The sequence below is a fragment of the Alternaria arborescens genome (assembly GCF_004154835.1).
Source record: "Alternaria arborescens strain FERA 675 chromosome Unknown contig_2, whole genome shotgun sequence".
NCBI classification, from domain to species: Eukaryota; Fungi; Ascomycota; class Dothideomycetes; order Pleosporales; family Pleosporaceae; genus Alternaria; species Alternaria arborescens.
Genome location: NW_021167857.1, coordinates 641,220 through 665,610, shown reverse-complemented (window position 1 = coordinate 665,610; position 24,391 = coordinate 641,220). Strand labels below are relative to the sequence as shown.

The 24,391-nt window shown below is 53.1% G+C and overlaps 8 protein-coding genes across 8 annotated transcripts; 3 read left to right on the top strand and 5 right to left on the bottom strand.

Moving 5' to 3' along the window:
- Positions 1 to 142: 142 nt before the first annotated feature.
- Positions 143 to 2,713, bottom strand: AA0111_g1054 (Multisite-specific tRNA:(cytosine-C(5))-methyltransferase; the record flags this gene model as incomplete). The annotated part of the gene is made up of 2 exons (XM_028644302.1): positions 143 to 2,638; positions 2,693 to 2,713. 2 exons carry the CDS (start codon positions 2,711 to 2,713, stop codon positions 143 to 145), a joined length of 2,517 nt encoding a protein of 838 aa, XP_028511174.1.
- Positions 2,714 to 2,947: 234 nt separating this feature from the next.
- AA0111_g1053 (60S ribosomal protein) lies at positions 2,948 to 3,860 on the top strand (the record flags this gene model as incomplete). Its single annotated transcript, XM_028644290.1, has 4 exons — positions 2,948 to 2,961; positions 3,011 to 3,119; positions 3,185 to 3,351; positions 3,401 to 3,860. The coding sequence occupies 4 exons, from the start codon at positions 2,948 to 2,950 to the stop codon at positions 3,858 to 3,860; spliced, it is 750 nt and encodes a 249-aa protein (XP_028511177.1).
- Positions 3,861 to 5,396: 1,536 nt separating this feature from the next.
- AA0111_g1052 (Positive regulator of purine utilization) lies at positions 5,397 to 8,864 on the bottom strand (the record flags this gene model as incomplete). The annotated part of the gene is made up of 6 exons (XM_028644279.1): positions 5,397 to 5,465; positions 5,518 to 6,354; positions 6,429 to 6,481; positions 6,527 to 7,166; positions 7,303 to 8,536; positions 8,599 to 8,864. 6 exons carry the CDS (start codon positions 8,862 to 8,864, stop codon positions 5,397 to 5,399), a joined length of 3,099 nt encoding a protein of 1,032 aa, XP_028511176.1.
- Positions 8,865 to 10,234: 1,370 nt separating this feature from the next.
- AA0111_g1051 (hypothetical protein) lies at positions 10,235 to 12,113 on the bottom strand (the record flags this gene model as incomplete). The annotated part of the gene is made up of 5 exons (XM_028644267.1): positions 10,235 to 11,423; positions 11,477 to 11,516; positions 11,570 to 11,628; positions 11,680 to 11,989; positions 12,038 to 12,113. 5 exons carry the CDS (start codon positions 12,111 to 12,113, stop codon positions 10,235 to 10,237), a joined length of 1,674 nt encoding a protein of 557 aa, XP_028511179.1.
- Positions 12,114 to 15,208: 3,095 nt separating this feature from the next.
- AA0111_g1050 (hypothetical protein) lies at positions 15,209 to 16,317 on the top strand (the record flags this gene model as incomplete). The annotated part of the gene is made up of 4 exons (XM_028644256.1): positions 15,209 to 15,273; positions 15,323 to 15,417; positions 15,494 to 16,182; positions 16,231 to 16,317. 4 exons carry the CDS (start codon positions 15,209 to 15,211, stop codon positions 16,315 to 16,317), a joined length of 936 nt encoding a protein of 311 aa, XP_028511178.1.
- A 390-nt stretch (positions 16,318 to 16,707) lies between these two features.
- On the top strand, positions 16,708 to 19,204 carry AA0111_g1049 (hypothetical protein; the record flags this gene model as incomplete). The annotated part of the gene is made up of 3 exons (XM_028644244.1): positions 16,708 to 17,858; positions 17,909 to 17,966; positions 18,017 to 19,204. 3 exons carry the CDS (start codon positions 16,708 to 16,710, stop codon positions 19,202 to 19,204), a joined length of 2,397 nt encoding a protein of 798 aa, XP_028511458.1.
- A 1,912-nt stretch (positions 19,205 to 21,116) lies between these two features.
- Positions 21,117 to 22,580, bottom strand: AA0111_g1048 (hypothetical protein; the record flags this gene model as incomplete). The annotated part of the gene is made up of 1 exon (XM_028644233.1): positions 21,117 to 22,580. One exon carries the CDS (start codon positions 22,578 to 22,580, stop codon positions 21,117 to 21,119), a length of 1,464 nt encoding a protein of 487 aa, XP_028511459.1.
- Positions 22,581 to 22,680: 100 nt separating this feature from the next.
- Positions 22,681 to 23,780, bottom strand: AA0111_g1047 (hypothetical protein; the record flags this gene model as incomplete). Its single annotated transcript, XM_028644222.1, has 2 exons — positions 22,681 to 22,818; positions 22,887 to 23,780. The coding sequence occupies 2 exons, from the start codon at positions 23,778 to 23,780 to the stop codon at positions 22,681 to 22,683; spliced, it is 1,032 nt and encodes a 343-aa protein (XP_028511452.1).
- Positions 23,781 to 24,391: the final 611 nt, after the last annotated feature.

The following is a 24,391-nucleotide window of genomic DNA, read 5'->3' as shown; positions in this document are numbered from 1 at the left end:
TTCACACGTAGGTATGCGTGATAGACTAAGCAGCTATGCTCCCGATGATAAATGAAAATAACAAAACGCCAACCCAGATGCAGACCATAGATCGTGGGCAAAAGCCGAAAGTGTCCCAGTGACTTTTGGGGGATGATGACGCCTAGGCACCCTCTTCCATCTTCACGTCCTCCTCATCGACTTTCGCAACTCCCTCTTCTTCTTCAGCCACCATGGCCTCGGTGGCTTGCTCGCCATCACTGACACCGTCTTCAGCCGCTTCCTCAGCTTCGAGAGCCTTCTGCTCCGCCTTGGCCTTGTCCGCGACGTGGTTGATAATCTCAGTATCCTTCTCATTGAACAACCGAAGCAACATGGCCTTGCGGTCGTCCTTGTCGACCATGAGGTTGGCGCTGCCAGGATGTCTCCAGAGTGGCAGTACCATGCGGAATGGGATGCCCTGCTCTTCATCCTTCTCAACACGGATAAAGCAGCAACCGACGTCCATTGGCTGGAGCTGCTCGCCGACCTCACCCAGACCGGTGTCGCCCTCCTTTGGCAGCTTGGGGAACATCTCTCGGATGAGTTGGTGCAATGTCTCCTTCTTCTCCAGCTTGACTATCCGCTTCTTAGCCCATGGCTCAAGAATACGGATACCCTCATTCTGCAGCCTCCATGGCGCTTGAGTACGGTCCTGGTCCTTAATCTTGTGCGAAACGAACATCACAACACCGCAATGTATGAACTTCATGCCACGGTCCTTGTTCAGAGAAAGAATGATCTTTGCAAGGTCGGAGGTGTAGTAGATCTTGTTGAGGGAAAGACCCTCCTTGTTCTTGACCATGAAGCGGTCGCGTGGGAAGCGATCGTCGATGCCGAAAAAGTCCATGATGTTGGCGATGGTTGGGTCATCAGAGGGAAGGTACTCAAAGTACTCCTTGGCTTGGGACTGGTTCTCTGGCTTCAAACGGGCAGCCGAGCCGTTAGTTGCGGGTTTGGCGTCTGGTGTTGCTGCTGCTTCCTCGGTCTTGGCCTTCTTGGGCGCTTCAGCGTCTTCAGACTCCTCCAGCTTACGCTTCAACGGAGCCGCATCAGAGGCATCCGCAGACTCCCCTTTAGTAGCGTCTGCCTCGACCACATTCTCATCAGGGGTTGGGATCGAGGAGTCGGTAGTCGTCTCAGCAATGTCGTGTGACCTTTGGGCCTTGGCTGCGTTCTCTGGGTTCTGTACTTGCGCAATCTTGATGTCGTCCAGCTTCTCAAGAATGGCAATGAAGAAACCGCCAGTGTCTTGCAAATGTGGGTAGACACGGATGCAGTGTTCGAGAGGGATGCGCTCCTCTTCGGACGTTGGCACAGGCGGGAAACATCCGGGAGTGACCTTGGTGGAGAACTGGCGTTCTGGCTCCTCGGCCTCGTACTTGGCCCTTGCCTTCTGGTATGCCTCCCAGTTGGTGAACATATGAGCAGTCTTCTCTCCTGCAGCGGTTACTGAGGATGTGTCGAGCACCTTCCACGAGTTGAGACCCGGCTTTCGCTTTAGGTTTGGCAGATGATCTGAGCAGTCTACTAGTCGGACCTTGGAGTTTCCTCCGCAAGCCTCAATAGCTGCTGCAACGACAGCTTCGTTCTCGACAGGGTTCAGACTGCAAGTAGAGTAAACCATACGGCCACCCTTCTTCAGCATCTGAAGACCTCGGAACAGGATGCGTAACTGGAGACCATGTAGGCCAAGACCATCCCTGGGGCTCCACTTCTGCCATACGTTCGGGTTCTTACGGGCTGTGCCGTCACCAGAGCAGGGCACATCAGCCAATATCCTGTCGTACTTCAGGTACTGCTTCTTGTTGCCGTCGCTGGGTAGTTCGATCGAAGGGAAAATTGAGGCGTCGTGTTGCGTGACAATGAGGTTGGGGAAGTTGAGACGTTTGACTTGGTGGACCAACATGCCGGCACGCTTGTAGTCAGAGTCGTTCGCAATGAGGAGACCTGTTGAACGTCCGCCGTCGCTGTAGTCACCGTCTTGGGTAAGGTCAACCGATTCGCCGTTCGCTACCCGCTGTACGCGCTCCTCTTCGTCTCCGTGGATCATCTCAGCCAACTGCGCCGACTTGCTTCCCGGTGCTGCGCACATATCGAGGACCACCATTCCTGGCTTCACATCGAGGAAATGTGGCGGGATCATACTGACAACTTCCTGTCTGCTGATGTTTCCTGATGCCGCTTCGGCGACGAGGAATTTCTGGAAATCGGCAAAGGGCGCATGTCGTCGAATGACCTTCTTGTGCGTCTTCATGTGCCACACGAGCTCGTCAGGGAAGGCCTCCACAGCCTCGGGAGGCGACACTGGCTTGCCTTCGAAGCGCGTGGATGCGATAGCGGGGACATAGCGCTGCTTAAAGATTTCGCGCACTGCGAGAGCATCGGACTTGGTGCCAGTAAAGCGAAAACTGTTGGGCAGGTCGGTTTGGAGCGCCTTCCACATCTCCTCGAACTCTGCTTCTTCCAAGAAGCCTCCCATTTTGTAGTAGCTCTCGAAGAGCTCATTCTTGCGCTCGATGGTGGACCATGGCTCTGAGCGAGTATCACGTCCTCCACCACCACCACCGCCACCGCCGCGACCTTTGCCCTTGCCGCGGAATGCTTTGCGACCACCGCCCTATGCGAAGTCAGTGGGCGTTGTACATGTGTGGCGCATACAGTGTCTACTTACGCGACCTCCACCTCGTCCCATTGCTGCGAGTAGGTATATGTAAAACTTGAAATTTGTAAACCTGCAGCAGCTGTCGCAAGTTGGTAGCTCTCAGGAAAATGTCGACAGCTTCGACGAGCGGGCCAATAGAGCGGGGCATTAGCGCTGCGTTCTGTCTTGGCGGCGCACTAGCGCCCGCACATGAATTTCGTGCTGGCCAGCCGAACTTTGTTCCTCCAGCTTCCGACAACAACAAGGATACTAACCACCAGCAAAATGGCCCGCTCATCGTGAGTATACCGCTGTGTCAATTCATTGCAGTCATGCTAATTCATCCAGCGTCCCCACCCAGAATGACATCGCTGTCCCCGAGTCGGTGCTCAAGAAGCAGAAGGCCCACCAGAAGACCAGCGACTCTCAGGCCGCTGAGTTGAAGAAGAAGCGTGAGGTATAACAGTCTCCCAGAACCTGCGCAAGCAGATAGGAGTATCACAGTTGGCTAAGATTTCTTAGGCCAGCAAGCAGAAGCGCGAGGTCATCAAGGAGCGCGCCGCCAAGTACACCCAGGAGTACGCAAAGGCCCAGCGCGATGTCATCGAGGCCAAGCGTGCCGCGAAGCGCGACAACTCTCTCTTCGTCCCCGCTGAGTCCCGCCTTGCCTTTGTTGTCCGTATCAAGGGGTATGTCAAATTTTTCAAGACGGTTCAAAATCCATTCTAACTCGCGCAGTATCAACAAGATCGACCCCAAGAAGCGCAAGACCCTCCAGCTCCTCCGTCTTCTCCAGATCAACAACGGTGTCTTCGTCCGCCTCACCAAGGCCACCAGCGAGATGCTGAAGATCGTCGAGCCTTTCGTCGCTTACGGATACCCCAACTTGAAGACCGTCCGCGAGCTTGTCTACAAGCGCGGTTACGGAAAGGTCAACAAGCAGCGCCTGCCGATCACCGACAACGAGCTCATCGAGGCCAACCTCGGCAAGTTCGGTATCACCTGCATTGAGGACATCATCCACGAGATCTACACCGTCGGCCCCAACTTCAAGGCCGTCTCCAACTTCCTCTGGCCCTTCAAGCTCTCTTCCCCCACTGGCGGTTTCCGTACCCGCAAGTTCAAGCACTTCATCGAGGGTGGTGACCTTGGTAACCGCGAGGAGTTCATCAACCAGCTCGTCAGGCAGATGAACTAAGCTGTTGTGCTTTTGTTCCATGGGTGGAGTAACGGTTAGCTTCAAAACGATACCATGAAGATTACGACTACTGGTCGCCCACTCCTCGACAGAGGATGGAGGGCAGGCCGAGCCACATGCTCTGGTTAGCTTAGACAATCTTCTGCACATCAGCTGGAGGAAGAATTCAAAAAGTTCATTCCACTTTGTCCCCTGCGATCCATGCCGATAATGAGTGAATGTATGCACTTGACTTTTTTTTTATCAGTAGCCCATGTCAAAATCATCGTCTTTCTCCACCTTGATTAAATCCTCCTGACTCCTACATCTCAAATGCCAAAGCTCACGCAAACGACCTAGACTTAGGCGCTCTAGTCGCCATTCCGACATACGTTGTTCATCTGCATCAGGGACCCGACGTGACAAGATACGCTTGAGTGACAAGGGATTTGGTCCGTAATGAACGACCATGTAGAGACACATTGCTGTTTCGGTCGGTTCAACAGCTTCTCGACAAGGTTTGATGAATAAAGTTTCGTCTTAGTGTAGTGTGGTATTGTGGGTTTGGATGAACAGCAGTAATTTGATGTAATGAGCGTGCATGAAGCGGATGGAGTGTTGTGGATTACACCAAGGAAGGTGCAGATCCAAGATTATACGTGAATGGGTGAGTCAAGCACATGCCCTGATGATATCGGGCCCAAGCTGAGCTGACCTGTTCTCAACATGGATGGAGTACTATGTCAACTAGGGGATCGAACGATTCTGCGCGACATGGGTTCAAATGGAAGGTATGGGGATGGATTGGAAGGGCTTATGGTTTGGGCGCAGGACAAGGGTAGCCTGGAGAGAACAAAGCCCTACGGATAGAGTTTCTTTGATACCCGCGCATCTCCGGTCAGGTGAGGCTGCAAGCAGCATTGTAAGTATATTCGCCGACGGTTATGTGAATCGTAGTTCTGGATCGAGTGGAAGTCATATTGTATACTTGAAACGTCTGTCCGTGTCGTTTGGTGGATGTTAAATTGGGCGTGAGCAGAAGAGGGGAAGGAAACATCGCTCTCTTATGCTTTGGAGAAGGTATGGCTGAAGATTTTCGTTGAGATCAGTGTGCGATTAGTATTGATTCCAATGAGAGTACAGGAAGAAGTAATCGTATGGACACAATCGCGGACTCGCACCCTCGAACCTGTGACTAGAACCTTGAATTTGAGCATAGGTAACGACTGCATTGGAATCGCTCACAGAATGTGCTCTTCGAGCACAAGACGTCTATCATACAGTATACAGAGATCCGTCGATGTCTTTTGATAAAGACAAGATATCCATCGGAGACCGCCGCCTCCCGTTTAGGTAGAGCGCCCTATCATACCCCACGACGCTGCCCCCACACTTCCGGCTGCGCCGCAAAGTGGCAAAGGCAGCTACCTGGTATCCTTTTACTCGATGCCATCAAGTCAGATACATCGTACACATGCTGGCGGTGTTTTTCCTCCATGTTCATCAATCGTCGCAAGCACGTACCAAGAGCGGTGCCTGTGGCTGTGACACCTGCTTTCACATACCCGTACCGCCAGTACCTCCAGGTCCGAAGAAAAATCCGTCGAAAAGGTCCAATCCATTACCCTAGAAAGTTTCGTTAGCATACTGTCTCTCATATGTTGAGAAAGCAACTTACATCACTCCAATCATGTGTCCCATCACCAAAGCCCATTCCAAACCCAATCCCTATGTCTTGTACTCCACCGCTGCCTGCATCTGTCCCGCTGCTTGCACCCTGCACGGGGAAGCTATCCAAGAAATCCAAGTCTGAGAAACCTAGATCGGGATAACTGGACGTGACATTCTGCGCAAAGCTGTTGTAAGGCACCTGATTGCTAATCTGGTATGGTGAGGGCATGGGTGGATTGGCAGGTGGTGTAGTGGAGAAGGCGTTTTGTTGGTTCGGGCTAGTCATATTTGGACTTGCAGCGAAGAAGCTGTTCTGTTGTTGGTGGGTACTGCGGAGTTGTGGGGAAATTTTCAAGTCGGCTGTGAAGGGCTGCATTTGTTGTTCGGTTTTCATTGGTGCAGGAGGGGGCCGCATGGCGTTGACCTGGTTGCTCACGCGGCTGAAAGACCGCTTGTCTGTCTCGTCATCTGAGAAAAGATCCTTGAGGTTCATGTCGAAGCGTGGCACTGGTCGACGCTGTTGTTGCTGTTGCTGTTGGTGGCTGAAGAAGCCGCCTGTATTTCTTGCTCCATAACCTTGCATTTCAGTATCTGACCTGGCATCTGTATCGGCTGCAGATCTGTATGCAGTCGTCGGCGAAGTCTGTGTTGGGTACTGCTGTGCTTGCGGGAGTGACCGCAGAGCCTGAGGTCCAAAGCCTGTCGTGGACATGCACATCTGAATGGTGGCTTTACTCATCCGATCGAATGCGTCGCGGCATGCTTCTGCTGGCGGACACTTGTCGACGAGGTCACCCAGTACGGATGTTGCGGCAAGGACGGTAAAGTCGACGTCGTCAAGGGACTGCATTAGTTAGATTTACATATTACACCAGTTACGTGTAGCCACGGTTACACAACAGGATCAGATATACATACCAATAAACTGCGTACATGGACGCTATGCCACACTGCATAGAGGAATGAGATGCCTGCGCATGTTAGCGCTGTTGAGTTCCGGTGAAGATTTAACTTACCAGCCATGAAAAGGTGATGAGTTGCGAGGAAGGTGTAGTTGACAAGGTGCACGCGATGCAGTTGTCGGTACAGCTTCAGAACCTTCTGGCCAGCTTCGGCTACCTTGAGGAAAACCAGGTCTTCGTCTTCACGTTCCTCAAGATTACTCATTGAGGGGCTTCCCATATCGGAGCCAGTGTTGCCCAGTTCTTCTTGCAGACCAGAGGGGACGACTAGGCTCTGCCGGTACAGCATGATCAATGCTTGCCAGTAATTGAGCTCTAGGAACAGCGGTGAAAACTGCACACCAGCGTCCATCTGTGTTGGCGCCGAGTCTTTCCATTCCAGTAATCGCCTGTCGATGTCCACGCGCCATGCGCGGAAAGACTCAAAATTGATTAGGAATGGCGAAGGCAATTTTGTGTGCATAAACTCATTGCTTCGGTTTGCACCACTTGCTCTTGCCTGCTGTGCTTGCCGGTGCTGTAGGACTTGCAGAATTTCAGACTGCAGTAGTCTCAGCCGGAAGTAGTGATGGGCTACGATCTTGTACGTGGGCTTCTCCTGGTGCACTGGCGGTTCCAGGAATCCTTCTTTGGTGATATATCGATCATCGAGAAGCGAAGGAAACTCGGTAGTCACAATCTGGTCTGTGATACCCTATCTACCTGTTAGTCTTTCCAAGCATTTCTACATCAAGATTGAGCTTCTTGCAAAATTGCCATAGCATATATGCGGGATCGTAATATGACCGACATGATCGGTAGCACCATACGAGAATGGAGACTGTACTTACAAAAGGTCTGCCAACACACGTGCTCACTAGCCGGTCCAGCGAGTAGACGCACCACCACAGGCGTCTCCGCAGGTCCCTGACCCACTGTCTGCGACCTCTTTCCTTGGCGTCTATCTTCGAAGGGTTCCCGCCGCTGGCAGCTGTCGTATTCCCGTTGCCCTCGGATTTGAAGAAGGCGGTTTCGGCGGTTTGGTCTTCCGCACCCGCCCCGTCGATACCCACACCGTCCTCGTAATGCAACCCTAGGTCCACTCCAAGACGGACGGCAACACCGACAATGTACCACAAGCCAGGGGCGACGGGTCTCAGCAGAGCAAACCCTGCGAGCAGTAGCACAGCTTGTAGTTCTTCAAGGCCGCCGCCGAAGCCGTCGGGACGGTCCGCAGCGGGTGAGGAACCCAGGAAGTTCTCCAGATGCACGATTGCGGACGCGTGGTACTCCTCGGGCTGATGCTGATGGCCTGCAAGTCGCCGCTTCTTGCTGCTTGGTGGTGATGACCGTGACTTTGTTGGTGAGCGGCCATGATCTGACGTCGGCGAGCCCTCAGAGTCGGAGCTGCCTAAGATGATGCCAGCGCCTATGGCAAACACAATGTTGAGCATGTACGACTCTCGTGAAGTACGATGCCGTTCACCCGAAGCGTACACACGCTCAAACATTACCATGAACTCGCCCCGATGCAGAATTGGGATTTGTGGGTTTGCGTGCTCAAAGTACAGCTCAACGAGGCGCGAACCAAGCTCCCGGTCTGGGAAGGGCGCCTGCTTTATGGTGGGTTTGGTCTGGAGTCCAAAGAAGGAGTCGCGCATCGAGGTGCCGCTGTCCACGACATTGGTCGCCGCTTTGGCTCCCCGATTGCTCCCGCGCTCGGAAGAAGAGCCGGATACAGAGCTCTTGACGGCAGCAAACACTACGCGTGCAAAGGATATGCCAGATGTTGAACCCAGATATCTCGGGTCACTGGCGCCTTGCACCGAGACCATGCCAATGTTTGACACGAGCTTGGTAAGCTTCTCGCGATCGTATTTGTCGCTCTCCTCCTTGGCCTGGGCAGCGGTGGGGTTGGTGTTGCCATTGCGAGGCTGCGGTGCGGCGGATATGGGTCGTGGTGTGACGGAGCCGCCATTGGACACAAAGGCTGGATTGAAGTCTTCGGCGTCCTGGAAGGGGATAGAGTTCTCCCGCAGAAGGTTTTCGAGGTATGCGATTCGGGTTTCGCAGTAGAAGACATAGCTGTTGCACTGGTCAGTCCTGTGCCGAGGCGACTCGCGATAGCTCCCCTCCAAACTTCATACCTGCGCGGAATCTCACGCTTGGTGATGGGATCATAGCCCACGCACTTGACGCCGGCCTTGTCGCAGGAGGCGCACGAAGGCAGGCGCTGGTCGCATCGGTTCTTGCGCAGCCGGCAGCGGTTGCAGGCGCTCACGTTGCGGAAGGAGCTCGACGACGAGGGCGCGGCGGGCGATGTAGGCTTCGCGGTCGACACGGACGAGTCCGAAGGCGAGGCTTTGTCCCCGTCATGAGACGACTCGTCCAAAGAGCGCTTGAGGCCGCTCATCAGGGCGCATGGCAAGAAAGTCGGGCAGGGTTCGGGCTAGTGAAGCTCGCGCACGTAAGGCGTCTATTCTCCGAAGCAGCTCTGAAGAGCTCAGGACGGGTGGCCGACAATCTTCTTACTCCCCCCGCACTCTGAATTAAGGCGTCAGCAACCGCAACAGGCGACGTAGATAGGGCTGTGGGATGCGATTGCACGAGGAGCATGTCTTCCATGATCCCCAACACAGCCGAAAGTCGCTGCTCGCCCGCTCGTGGATGGCTAGCAGGTCGGCTACGGGCCTTATCTCTACAGCGTAAGATAGGCGTGGGCGGAGTATGGGTACTGCTGCTGCACGTCATGCTCGCCATGTGGGCGGACTTTTACTCTGCTAAGTATGTAGTATGAGGTGCATTCACAGTCAATACGAACAACATGTCCTGCTCACTTCTTCCTCGCTCTCGCGTTTTGGCCCTGCAATCACGACAACGCCTGCGCAAACGGCTGTCGTGCTGATTACATACCAGCTGCAACATGACTAGACTGCCTCGGCTTCGGCAAGCATCCGTCGCCATCCTTCGATACCAACAACCACAAGCGGTACATGGGACATTCGTCACCACGCAGTGATCCATATGCCGAACATGACCTCGTGATGTATCGTTTCATGGTAAAAGCCGGAATGCAAGGCGTCCTAATCCACGTCTTGGCCCGTCACTGACTCGCGATGCCCGTTGCTCCACCACGTGCATGAGGCACACCGATCCAAGCACGTGTAGAAGCAAAAAGGAAGCATCCGTAACATACAAGGGACCACATCGGCAATGCATACCATTACACCTATTTTGCGGCATCCGGGTAATGCGGTCTCTATCCTGGGTCCCGACAAGCATCAAACTCACCGCTGCAGACTCGCTCTGACTCAATACCAGCTAATGCACTCCTCACAACGCACATGGCAAAACAAACTTCTTTTGTGGGATCGTGTGTTTGAGAAATCATCCAAGTCATGAATTTGTGCTTGGGCACCCTAATCTAACATACAATGTAACAAGGAAACTAATAACTACTGGGGTATTCTGTTCTTGAACAAACGCCGGCTCGTGGACGACCATTGCTGGTCTCCGATACAATCGAGCTTTCCCTTCTAATAAATAATGACCAAAGTCTTGTCCCAAAATGCCGCCCTGTAAACAATGTCGCTAAATCGCACCCATGATGATGCGCCGGCGGGTGATGAACTCATCTCATCCCGCAAAAAGTGTCTCTATAATCCGAAATTATGTTGTGAAAGGAAAGGTCGCTACCAGCGCGTCGACGCCAGGCAGGTGGTCTGTGCCGAATCCTGCAAGTCGAGATGCGTCGTTACTGTTTTTGGTCGTGATTGCGTGTATCTATTTTGAGAGGACGATTTCGATTTCGTCCGGGGTGAGAGTGATGACAGACTCTGCGTCAGAGTCGGAGTCGATGAGGGCCTCTTCGTCTTCTTGTGCAGTGAAAGCCGATCGCTTGCTCTCTTGGAGAGCAAATCCAGGCAGCCAGCCAAGAAGAGCAACAGCGGCAATAGTCCACCATGCAAGGCCAGACATGTGGAGCGAGGTACCCAAGCTGTCCACGGCACCTGATACGGTAGGACCAAAGCCGCGGGAGATGCTGGCAGAAGACATTGCAACTCCGTTCAGCGTGCCGAGGACCTTCTTGGATGGAGACGAGTTTGCGAGGATAATGGCCAGGGATGGGTAGGAAAGTGACTGGAAGGTAACCTTGGCGATGAGCAGAGCTGCGAGTCCGGGAATACGCAGACTTTCAGGAAGGACAGCCAGGTAAGGGGCAAGGAGGTAGAGAACCGGGTAGCAGGCTAGAGTAATCCAGAAAGTGCGAAGGCTGCCGAGCTTCTTGCTGACCCACGGGAACAAGATGACCTGAGCGAACATCTGGAGGAAACCTTGCGCAGCAAGGAATGCTCCAGTGGTCTGGGTTGACCACCCGAAGCCACCCTCGAAGCGGAATGGAAGGTGCTGGGAACCCTTGGCTGGGACATCCTTGGACATCAGAATTGGGAGGAGTTGCTCGAGAGAAATGGTGTGGAAAGCGAGAATGCCGTAGCACACCACATTCAGAATCACTTGCTTGGTGAATGCTTGTCGGAAGGTTGGCGCTGGTGCAAGCTGCTTGTCCAATTCGAACTCAGGTACTTCTGAAATGGAAGTTCGCGTGCTGCACAGGGTAGGCGAGCTGTCAGTGCTTCGGTAGGCCTGCACGTTGTGGTCATGGTCGCTGAGCATCGATCGCATCTCGTCAAACGAAGCATCCTTGTCGTCGAATGTTGCCTCTGCCTCTCGCTTCCAGAGTTTGCGCAGGAGCCATTGCCCCGCTTCGCGTCCCCTATCCTGGTCGTATTTGCGGTCCTCGTGCGTCTCTTCCAAGAAGAGGATGCCGACGGTAAGGCCAAGAACCACGAATCCAGTGCAGACCAGGTTTGGAAGAAGAAACGGGTATGTCTCGAAGATGGTGCCCTGGAAAAACGGCATTACGTTGGCGGGACGAGCGAGCAAGCCGCCAAGCGCTCCGCCGATGATGGTGCTACAAAAAGCGGTCAGCATGGACAATTCGGAACGTGTTCGGTAATTTCTTACCCAAGGCACCAAACAAAAGGCATGATGGAATAAGCGCGCGCTATCAAAAGTCAGTCTCGCGCGGCGTATAATTAGAGTTATGGCAAAACTCACGCTGATGTCGCTCATCCGTTACAAGCTCAGCGACGGTGGTCTGGAGAACGCCGATGTTCCTGCATATAAGGTTAGCGAGGCTCGTACGCTAGATCACACTATGACCTCACCCGTTGAGCAAACCCCCGAGAGCCCGCGCGATCAATGCCATTGGTAGGCTCTGAGAGAAGCCGAACAGCAACATGCTCAGCCCCGTACCAAAAAGACCTCCTAAGAGCACCTTCTTCCGTCCTACCCGGTCACTAAGTCGGCCCCAAAAAATGCCACTGATGCACTCCATGAATGCGAAAGAGGAGGTGACCATGCCGGTGTACATGGAGATCTGGGCGGTGCTTTGTCCGGTCATGAATGATTCGACCATGAAGTAGGCGTACGGAAATATCGACATGAAAGCGATTGGTTCGCATATCCGGCATAACGCTGCTGTCGTTAGTAACGGCAACGAGCCATCAACTGTGTGATGCTCACCAAGTACGGCCATTTGTCGAGTTGGGAATGGTGTTCTGTCGCTGCCCGCGGCAGCTGCCACGCCATACCGAGCCATGTTGGTAGTATGGAAGTCGAATGTGAAGGTCGAGTGTGTAGGTGTGCAGGTGGTCGAAGAGGAATGTCAAGCACTATGACTGAATGTGGTAGATGTCAAGTAGAGTGTGAGTCGATTGAGACAAATAAGACATGTGCGAGTTTGCGACAGATTAGTACCTCCAGGGCTCAGAGGTCAGAGTCAGTTTGCAAAGGACGCGAGCGTCACAAGGTATATAAGGAGCAGCAAGATTTAAGTGGCGTCCTCAAAACGGATAGACTGCTGGGATGAGCAAGGATTGTGGCGGCGGGGAAGAAACGGAGAACAAGCGGTGATGCCAGTGGGTATGGATACGTAGTGTGGGCGGATAGGGACAGCGGAGGGACCAGCAAATGTAAAATGAGTAGCGGATCCGTGATGCCATCGTTGCTACGAAACAGCCCACCGTCTGTCGATAAGCGACCGGAATGTGCAGTGCTGGCAGCCGAGCTGTACCTAGCTCTGTTTTTTGTGACTCCATGTCACCGGACGGGCTCTGTGTGAGCATGCGAAAGCGAATGCAAACCCCTGAGAGTGGGCCAGGGCTGGGCTGGGGAAGCTTTCTGCTCATCGAACAAACCGGTCCGGGTTGGGCGGAATCCATGACATTGGACGAGCTAGAAGGAACCGAGTAAGGCGGACCAGGGAGAGTTGCAAGAGCGTTGGACGTGGCTCGTAAGAGGAACAGGATCAACAGAGCAACCCGACTCCCCGGGACCCAAATCCTCGGCGCTAGGAGCCCGCATGCTTCTACCGACATTCACAGGCACTAGCGCCCTGATTCGAGCCACAGCAGGGGAGACCCTGTCGCTCTGTGAACGACATGCCGGCCGTAGCTGGCCGTGTCCTCATTCCTAAACGGACAGAGCGGCCCAGTGGCCGGTGCCCCGCCGACAAATAGGACGCCGTGCCGGCTATGGTGTAGAACACAAGGCGATGCTAATTTTCGCAGCGCCCAGTTCAGGGGCACCAGAACACCGCCGCGGTCAGACTTTTGACATGAGGCGAGTCAGAAGATTCGCCGCAGAATTTCGAGAAGCAGCTCGGACCACGATGCTGGGGCCCTCGCTATGGGCCTCGCTGTCATTGATGATGAGCAGCATCTGTCATGGCATCATACCTTGATTGCTCCGACAAACCCCCAAAAAATAGCGGTGTACTGTATGCCATTGGGTAACTGCACAACAACCGGTCACGCGGCAGTCTGCATTAGACGGAGTCGCTTTGTTGCAATACATGACGATCCGGGTTGTCGTCAGCGCCACAAGGCACGAGTCGTATCGCTTGAGTGGCCGAGCAGGACGACACAGCGCGTTTCGTGTCCCTCAGATCGCAACCTGGCACACTAAGGCGTGCGGCGATTTCATTTGCTGCCCCAGGTATCATCTCTCTGCACCCCTGTCCGGTCAGCATAGTTTCGAAGCTTCCCACAACTGCGCATTGGGCCCAACCGGGTCGCAGGACGTGGCTTGGTGCTTGCATCTGTCATTGCTGGTCACACATCGTGATTGCATTCTCATCAGTCATCAAGGCATCATAACCCTAGGAATTCCATCAGCTGACCATGCTTTGCGCCCATCTGCGGCGACGTAGCATCTGTACTGCTGCCCAGTTCAGACCGCTTGGCTAGGCATTGCCAGCAATTTGATTTCCGGTGGGCCCGGACATGCGTCCGTCGTGTGTTGTAAGTGAGCTGTCGCGGCATTCCAGCGATCTCTGCTGGCTGATGGAAAGGTGTCAAGGCACAACGGCTGTTTCGACGCAACCTGGCCTAAGCGGTCATGGCGGTGTGGATATGTAAGGCTGGCCTGCAGATTTCCACGCGAGGACAGGGTTCGCAAAAAGATGGAAGCGTCTGAGACAGCCACCGCCTTTTTTAGCGTCTTTAGGATTACGCCCCCTGGCCCTCTTATTGCTCTGATGGAATCCTCCGAAAAAGACACCATGCTTCTTTGCTCTTAGGCAATAGCATAACTCATAGCGCCGTGACGAAAATGACAGCAGATGCCAGACGAGGGCGTGGGCTGGAGAGATTTCGGAGGATTGGGGTGTTCACGCGCTTGTCGGCACGAGTGTACAAAAACGAAAAGCCAGCCTCGAAACCGGTAGCGTGGGTCGATCGGAATTGACGCTGCCCGATCATTCTGCAGCAGCCTGTTGCTCGATCCGGCGTCAACTCTACCTACGTACAAGGCTTCGTATGCCTTCGGTCGCGACGACATGTAACGCCGTCGCGTAAGGCTGCCCTTGATGAGCTGACTGGAGCCAGCGCATTTCCACTCAAGGGCTGTACGACGTGGTCATCAATCATTACAGGCGCGGCACGGCGTCTCAGAATAAGCATAGGACGGCAAAGGCTCATTATCCTGATGCTTGAGGATAGAATGTCTCGGCAGTCGCAGGACGGGATCACTAACATCACGTCCCGAACTCCGACGTTTTGCAACGTTGTAAGTGTGTGTGAGCCAGTTCCGCTCTGACTCGTCGGTGCCAACGGCGCACGCGGTCATGCGTCCTGTGTTGCGTTCTGACGTGAGTCCGGTGGTGTGCGTTCAGCCGGACCGTTGCGAGCCTGCCGGCACACCTGATCGGTCTCAACAACACAGTCAGAGCCTTGTCCCAGTGCCGCAGGCAACGTCCCGAGCAGGGCCTGACATAGATGGGCGACGAGGGTTGAGCGGCAGTCCGGCACTTGGCAGTTGCGAAGGATGCGCGCAGTGTTACTGCGAACAAATCCACTGGTGATGCATGGAATCTGCTCAACGCTGGTGTCGCATCCGACAAGTAATCAATCCGACCAGACAGCCACGACTTGCGGACTGCTACTTGGACGAGCAGCATATAGTCGTTACGATCCTACCTTGCGCGCATCTCCATACGCGACCTGGTGAGATACAGGGCCATGTTGGTGGTATTGCACGCTCAGCGAATGGTAGGGTGGGACAGCGCGTTAGACTGAAGCAGGTGAGGGCGCAGATCGGTTAGCACTAGCGTCAAACGCGCTTCGGCTCTCATCATCGCAGGCGCCGTGCTTGTAAGAAGCCGAACGACCAACAACCATCATCGTTGCTCACGAGATGCCGTTGTCCGTCTCAGCGTCGGCTCTCCCGTCTTTTCGGAAGCAGCATCTTCTCGTCGAGTTGTGAGTCGAGGCACATGACTTGGCGGCGACGTTCCCTAACTCTGCACAGCTCCCGTCTGCGCTATGCACAGCTTGATGGCATTTTCTTGAGTATCACACCTGGCGACCCGTCACTGTGGTTTGGTGTAATATTCGTGCGAAAAGGTAGGCTGTACCATAGGACTAGGCGATCGTCTTGCGTTCCCTGTCATTGCAGACCGGCATTATTCACGTTTGACAGGACCATACGCGCCCGCAGTCTTACGCTTCCAAATATCTTTTCCACCCAGCTATCCTGCCATACCACCCCTCGTGACCTTCTCTACCGATGTCTTTCACCCGCTGCTCACGCCACTTACCACGTATACTTACACGACTGGATCCGCCGACACGGATACCGTAAGTGCAACAGACGAGGAACGGCTACCACCTGGAGGGTTCAGTTTACGACACGGCTTTCCACACTGGTTCGGAAGAGCTCGAAGATCTGTACCAAATTCTCGTGATGTCAGTGCATCTTCAAATGTACTTCCTATGCGTTCCGACTCCAATGTTACCTCTGGTGTCCTCGGCGGTACCCAGCCAACGGCCGAATACTCCATCGTACGCATGCTAGAGTACATCCGCTCGACGTTTAGTGAAGAATCAATATTGGACTCACTCCCGTTAGAGGCAGCTGCGAACCCAGGCGCCTACCACGCGTGGCGGGCGCATCGGGCTCCAGTATTGCAATCTCAACAGTCAAACCCAACATCTCCTAGCCTTGAGCCTTCCACGACGGAGAATCCAGAGGGTGCGTCTGCACTTGGACGTAATCGACGACCAGGAGAGTGGAACTGGGAAGGAGTATGGGAAGATCGCGTAAGAAAAGCAGTCAAGGCTAGTATATCTGAGCCAGTCCTATTCGGCACTGGCGCTGGGGAAGACATAGTAAGTTGCAGTAATATATGACTAAGCCAGTGCTTACTTCTGCGATAGATTCGCTTTCGCGAAGCGGACGACGAGATGCATGAGCAGATGAAGAAGCACATGGAAGTCGCTGCCACACAAATTGGTGAGGCGTAGTTGTGGATTTATGGCGTAAGACCTATAGGGCATCGATTCACGTATGAATGCATGAGCACAGAACTCTCTACAGAAACGCAGTTTGAAGTGAAGTTCAACAGCGTGCTCTCCAGGGCAGGAACGCCACAGGTTTGTTGACGCACCCATTCGCACTTTCCGACTCATTTCAGCGCTTCTCCTTCTGGAATACTTACCTCAGCCGACTCTCATTATCATGCCTACGTCTCAAACGCACATCTCAGTTTACGCATTGGCTACTCTTCTTATCTATCCCCATTCCGTTTGTCATTGCGCGTTGAGAGACCACGCGCTCTGGAGACAACTCGTGGTGAGAGTGAGCGCACCGCGGTGACTGAGCTTCTGTTTGTTGCTGTTTCGAGCGAATTCACAATGATCACAACGATAACAGCTGGCGGTATCTTCTCGGACCGCGCACCTCTCTGCCCACCCCCACTCACCATCCAGAAAAAGTCGCGCAAAGCAACTTTTCGACGGCGAATATTTCGTAAGTCAACCCCTACCTCCAGCGGCGACCAGTACGTGTTCGGGCCGCTAGACGATATCATCGACGAGATCAAAAGCGATATTTGGGAGTTACCACTCGACTATAGCTTCGAGTCGTCCGTGTTTGGCTGGGCGCGCCCACTCAAAGCACCGTGGTCGTGGAGTGTAACACCTCTTCCTGTCAGTCGCACTCCTAGCGACCATCCTCTGACAATACGGAAGAATAGAAACAGCCGCTCGTCAGCCTCAGGCTCAAGCCTAGTATATTCAATGATGTCTCCGCGCAACAACAGCTATGACGAGCCCGAGAGCGGCGGCCCGGTACGTTCCGTGCATACCACTGAATTTCCCCCCTGGCCCTCGATCGACATGCTATCGAGCAAGGCTATGCATGCATCCAAGCCTCCTGGTTTTGCTGCTGGCGCTGAACACATGAGCGCACAACAGGCTCTTGAGAAAGTGAATAGCAAACCCGAAAACCGTGCTGAGCCTCCAAAGCGGCGTATGTCCAAGTTGCGGCTTTTCACAAGTGGTCTACCCCTCTTGCGTCGCCAGAATACCGGAGATAAGAGCGCTGGTGTTGACGATACGCCAGATTCAAGCTCGCCAACTGGCACTACATCGCTTGGATTTCATGTTGGGATCGAGGAAGGTTCATCGGTAGCGTATCCGGGCGACGAAGCTGTCGAGGCTTACTTGCTACGTAATGCCCGCAAGTGCGTTGATCCCAACGGTTTTGTGCATCAGCTACTAAATTCATCCAGTGGAGAGAAGTTCAGCTCCATTATGGGCCGCATTGCCAAGCGTCTTCCTTCCCCTACGGACTTTGATCACGAGACATCCGATGCACAAGTGTCAGGCTCAAGCTCACTATTGCCGACTACTCTTCGGGCAGCGATTAGACTGTTCCCAGAGGAAAAGCTTGTTACCGAAGAGTACCAAGAGCTCGGCGTCGCTATTGATATCGAGGGTGTCCTGTACAACCGAACACCTCTGCCTGATACCGGGATCGATGTGATCTTCGTGGTAGACAACGGGTCGGTGCTCATGCGATGCAGCAGATGATGGCAGCTGACGTTGATCACAGGTACTATGTCACCACAGCTTGTCTGGAGAGGTCATTGGACGCTGTCAATGGAGCCTTGGTGAGCCACTATTTTGCAGTTCCCAGGAGCCACCTGCTTACTTTTTATAGCATCATCTTGGCCATGGAGATCGCCTGGCTCTATACACCACTCATTGCACCCACCGTGATGTCACTGGAAACAGGCCAGAGGTACTGTACCCACTTCAATCCGTGTGTGCGGATGTCGAAGAGATATTCCAGGAGTTGACGTCGGGGATCGCACAGTCGGGTTCGCAGCTATGGGACCCGCCTCGTCCCAACCCCTCCATGACCGACGTCATCCTTGGCATAGCCAGGTCTATGCAAGGCAAACACCTGAAGGCTGGTCTTACTCATATCATCGTGCTCTCTCCTGTAGCCCATGTTCTACACGACGTGTCGAGGACACTTTCAGGCCTTTACATCCATTGCATCAATCCTGCGCTTCTTCCCTATCGTCGCGAGCCAGAATTTCAAGACACCGTCTGCCTTGAAGATTGCTGCAAGAATGTGTTCGCCAGTAACTGGTGCAAGTACCAATCCACCTCTGGTCGCATCAAGCGCATCTTGAAGAATGCTCGGTCTGAGAAGCCCGTCGGCGAGCTGACTGACTTGAGTGTGGAAATTCGGCCCAAGTCAGGCTGTGAGGTCCTGGATGTTTACGGACACAAGGCGATCCCTCATTTGTTCCCAGGACAAGTTCACACACTCTTCACTCGCCTTCGCATCAACAAGACTGAGACCCAGAGTGTCAAGCTTGACTCCAACGATCCTATTCTCAATTCGAGTTTAGACGCCAATGGACTGAGACAGGAGCTACTAAACGCCGTCCGCATGGGTGCAACTAAGGTCCACATCCTAGACGTACAGGTACTACATCACACTTCACTTCACGGTGCACGATCCTGGATCTACACAGAGAGTCCACTAATTCTCACACGCGAGCTTGGTGGTCTAACACCTCCCCAGGATACATCCATGGAGTTCTACAGGCGTCAAATTTTCTTCAGCCTCGTTCAAGGGTCGGCAAATGAGGCTAAAATCATGGCAGAAAAGACTCTTAGTACCCTCCCTGAGTATCATGAACAAGCAAAGAAGCTGCTTAAGCGCATGGCGCAAGAAATCGAGTGTCACATCGCGATCCGCGAATATGAGAAGAAACACCGACAGAGGCTTCCACTGTGCCCCGGTCCCATCGAGATTGAGGGACCCCACGAGTGGCTTGATGATGTGTGGGCACGCAAGAAGAATAAGCGCAGCGGCGTAGGTATGACCTGATGCTTGCCTACCAGCATATTGGTGATTCATCAAACGACGATGGTGAAGGTCAGTGGTAATGGTGGCTGTCAGCGCCTTTGTTTTTGGCTCGAAGCTCATGGCCAGAAGAGCAATGGGGAAACTGACGATGCATGTGTTGGAATGGCGAATCTCGCTCTGGCCTCTTGACCGTTGATGGCTCTCTCATGATCTGGAACGATCTTTGCGATACAAGCATGGCTACCACGTTCTGGATCTTCTTCAAGGGAGCACGCGGAGAAGGCCGCATTGTGCCCAGAAGCACAGACATCGCGCTATCCGAAGATGGTTTGCTGGGGAATTTCTTGGGGCCCGGATCTTTTACGGTCCCGATATTATGATGTACAAACACTATTAGATTATACCCCAATGCGAACCATGAGCACCACACGAGAGATCAGCCTGCATACAAGATTGCAAATCTCCTCTTTGCTGTTAATCGCCGAGGCGAACGCTGGATGACGTTTCCGTTTTTGCTTTTTCGTTTCATCAGATATGCAGGTCCTTTGTCCCTTTCTAGAAGTCAAAGTTGTCGGTCGAACTCGGCTGAACACCCTTTCTCAACGGCAGCTCTCAGGATAGGGCAAGTAGTCTGGGAAAAGCAGGGTGAGGCTGCATGTGCATCGCAGGGCGCCGGAGTTTGCTCCGCCCACAGCCCTGCCTGGTTTTGGCGGCTCGATTGCGGGGGTGTTCAAACTTTTCGCCGTTCACCGCTACCACTACCGCCACTGCAGCGCGCTTACACTGCAAGATGCTAGTGTGTAGGCGCACACGAGCTGAGATTCAAAAACAAAAGCTACCTGCATAGTCCTCTCCTTGTGGCACGCGATCCCTGGACCATATTCTTCATGATCTCGTTTCCACACTATGCAACACCATCGTACATGCAGCAGCTCACAGACGCAGATGACAGGGAAGACGCAGGTGTGCGGCATATACCCACCAAGGTTTAGTTAGAGCCCATCAGCCTCGGAACAAGCACAATTACCCTGACTTTGGCGCCCCCCCTATCAGATCGCTGTATCCGACCGGAATTTTGCCCCGGGGAGCGGGAGCCAGTAGTGGTAGGTGGTAGGAGTCGTGATGTAGGGATAAGGTTTAAGGCTAGCATGACGGCAGAGCTTGCGGATGCCCAAAGGCTGCACTGAGTGATGACGGAAGAGGGGTGAGCTTTCAGCTACGGGTCGTACGATGAGGTGGGTTACAATTGATGGTGGCATGCTTGTAGATGGGGCGCATATGAAGAGTGCATTGCTTGTAGCTTTAGTGCAAAAGAGGGCTTGCGCGTGTTTATTTCTTGCAACACGGTAACAGATGTGGGGTATTGGGAAGGAAGCATGTATGTGTGGAGCATTTGGTATGAAAGATGGCTGCCCATGGGTCCTCACCGCAAGAAAGGGATGCACGCTTCATTCACCAAGTGGAGCAAGATCTTCACGGTAGTATGCGGTCTCGCGAAGATGATCCGGACAGTCTTCGGATGCTAACCATGTGCCTCGTATCTTGGCCCTGCTGGAGAGACTGCGTGAAGAACTCGGCTCAGTGGCATTGCCAAGTTGATAAGGTACTGTCATTGTATTATGTATGATGAGAAGCTAGCGGCACCAGTCTTATGTACAGGAGAAGGGTTCTGCAGTAAACTGTATTATGCAGTAGCACAGGATAAGGAGATTCTAGTGCTATTAATGCTATGAATAAATGCAGCGATATTCAGGAAAAAAGGCCAAGAAGATGTGTACAGGCAGGTCCCGACCAGTGTTAGTCGGGGTAGTAAAGATAGATATGGTATCGAAGACCCAGAGATACACGGAAGCTGTCATGTCTTCGCGGGCAACGATTGAGAGTTGAAGGAAAGACATTACATGCGATACTGTGGCCTGAGCCAAGTTGAAGCTCAGAATGACCTCCCTACCTCCGAAGGACTCCATCGGGATCTCATCTCCACCTTCCGGGAGACAGAATCGCGGTACCCAAGCCCCTTTCCTTTTCTCTTCTTTGGACTTGCTGCCTCGTCTCTGATGTCGCCCATGCTGTTCACCTTGGCAAGCAGACTCATCCGTGGGCCTTCAAAGCTCTTGTTCGAGTTGAACATAAAGTTTGTCTTCACTGCCGACGGTGTAGAAGAAGAAGCTGGATAAGGATTTCGTGTCGATACCATAAGCTGGCCAGTATTAGTCAATGGCGTCTTGCGGCGGAGTTGGATCAAGGAACGTTTCTTGAGGGGAGGTAGAGGAGAGAGGTTCGGCCGCGACGGAGCAAAACTATGAAGAGGTGGTGTTGGCAAAGGTGAGTGAAGACTGTATGTGCCATCGGAAGTGCGTTTGATCTCTTCCCAGCCTTTGTTTCGAGGCACTGAAGTCGGCTGTGGGGATTGAGATGAAGAGAAGAAAGAGCATCCCTTCTGAGCGGTTGTTTGATCGCTGTTCGGCCGGTCAGGATGTGATAGTGGTAAGGTGTTGTTGTAAACAAACGAAGCATACGAATATTGGTCGTTTTTAGATGTAGGGAAGAGTATGCTACCAGTTGATCGAGGTTGAGTACCTGCTAGAGATTTCGCAGCAGCTATACTCGGTACCGAAGCCGTGGATGTCTGGTCATCCGAGAGTATTGTTGACAAGGCTGATCGCATTGGTGTCCTCGGCACTGGCGCATAAACCATCACTGAATCTGGTGTTTCCGTTCGAACGTCCACTGGTAGAAGTAGATCTTGCTCTATCGCATCTACGAAGGGATCATCGACGTGTCCCTCTTTGATGGATGATAGGCTTCGTCGCGGAACACGTAAGCCTGTCGGGTGATTCGTTGAACTAGGAGATGTTGGACGACAAGCGCGGAAACCTCTCAATGACCTTTGACTTCTGACACTACTCCCTCTCGACGATCGTGCGTGACTGCGACGCAAGCTACAGCCATTGACCATAGGACTCAAAGTTGGCGATGGGATGACATGATCGTGAAGGAGAGACGTCAAGGAAAGCGGTACAGGCGGTAGAGGCTTTTGCGGCCCGGCCCCATACTCTGCAACTGCAGCAGCAAGAGCAGATGCAGGTTCACTTGGTGAATTAATCGCATCACTACTTCGCCAGTCCAGGAAGGGGTCCTCAGGATCTTTGAACGGGTTACCAGGGTCGCTGTATTGCCAGTTAGGAGAGTCGTAATCGAAAGAGTTTTGAGGTGCGCGAGGAGGTGTTCTGCTTCCAGTTGATAACAATCCACTAGCACCACCAGACATGAAAGCCAATGCCTCGTCATCTTCGCTATCTCTACCGCCATTCTCGCCAAGTGAAGGATCGTACAAGTATGCGACTTTAGGGTAGACACCTGAAGATCCCCAGCTTTCGTGCTTTGCTGCATGCATCGCATGATAGCGGCGAGCGACAAAGATCGCTGCGACGATCGCAAGGAGAACCCCAGCTGTACTACCTAAAGCAACCCCAGCTGTTTGCGATGGGGTCAATTTAGGTGCAGCTGCTGCAACCACTGTCTCGGTAGGACTGCTGGTAGATGTATGGACTGCACTTGGAGTCTGTGTTGAATCCTTGTGAACGTCGTTTGATAATGGGCTTGTGCGAGAGCTTAGAATAGAACTCTGAGTTCTTGTCTTCGTCACAAAGGTACTGATTAGAGAAATGGTCGCACTTTTTGATGTAGAGATAGAGCTGACCGACGTAGGGCTTGCTGATGTGGGGATAGAGAAACTGGCAGACGTGGTGGTGGATGGAGAGATTGATCCAAACGCGGGAGCCATGTGTGAACTGCCTGATCTGCTAGCATGAGAGGTACTGATTGACTCAGTGACAGCAGCAGTTCCAGTAGAATTGTATGTCTGGGTGGCGCTGGGAAGCGAGATGTTACCCGACCCAACGAGAGATGCTGAGAGGGAAGGGCGCGACCAAGAGGAGAGAGACATCATCGTAGTGACTGCCGAAGCGGTTTTCGATGTTACAGTAATGTTACGATCAGAAACAACTGGTGCAGTTGGGATCCCTACAGACTGGATGGACGATGCAGTGCTCAGAGTCCGGCTACTCGTAAAGGATATGGTGATTTGAGTAAGAGATCCGGAGATTGGCGAACTGAATGAAGATGTTTCGACTGTACTGGGAGACGATCCGTCTGTACCGGCACTTGGAAGGACACTTGTTTCCAGGGACGTAGTACTAAGAGCCACTGAGGACGACACGGTGCGATTCTCTGTTGCAGAATGAGCTCCCAGTCCAGTCGCCGGTATTGACATAGTAGTGATTGACGCCGTCGAGCTTGTATTACCGGTCACGGTTGCGACAATACTATCCGTTGGAATTGTGATTCGAGACAGCGTAAAATCTTCAAATGTGACTGATGCAGAGATGGTGAGACTGCCACCAAAAGCGAATGTAGAGCTATCGATCAGAAAGCTGCTTGACTGAACAGATTTTGTTCCGATTGCTGTATTGGTCTCGTTCTTTGCTTCGCTGGTTGGAACGGACCCCAGAGACGGCCCCGAGATCGTTGAGTAAAGTGAAGTTTCTGACAATACCAGACTAGAAAGACTGGTCGCCTGAGAGACAGATATCATACTGGTCGGCGTAGCCAAGCGTGTGATGGCGGCCAAACTGCTACCATCGATGGTTGCTGGGTAGCTCGATCTCAGCCAGCTCGTGAGACTAAGTACCGAGTGCTGTGGTAGTCCTGCGATTGTTGTTGGAGAGCCTGAGGGCGTTGGCAGCGTCAAGGTGGAGGTTGGCGACGCGCTATCTTCGGTCATGGGTGAAAGAGACTTCAGACTTGATATGATTGTCGCCGTAGCTTGTGAAAAGCTTGAGAAATCAGCTACAATCGTAGTGATTGCAATAGCATCAGCAGTGACGGTCCGAGAGAAAGCCCACGACTTCTGCGTAAGAGGTAGCACTACATTGTATACCTCGGTTGATATACCAGACAATGGGTCTTGTTGTCTTGTTGTCGAAGGGGTGAAAAACGCTGTTCCAGGCATGGAAAGCCTAGTCGCACTCTGTTTTGTTGTTGTAGCGGACACCGTCAAGCTTGAGATGCTGTCTAGAGTGCTCTTTTGTGATTTGATGACGCTTACTGGTAGTTGTAGGCTTGTAGAAGGAGTGCTCTGTAATGAGATGATGGCAGAAGATATGCTTGTGGGCAGCTGGACATCTGAGACTAGTTCCTTGACAG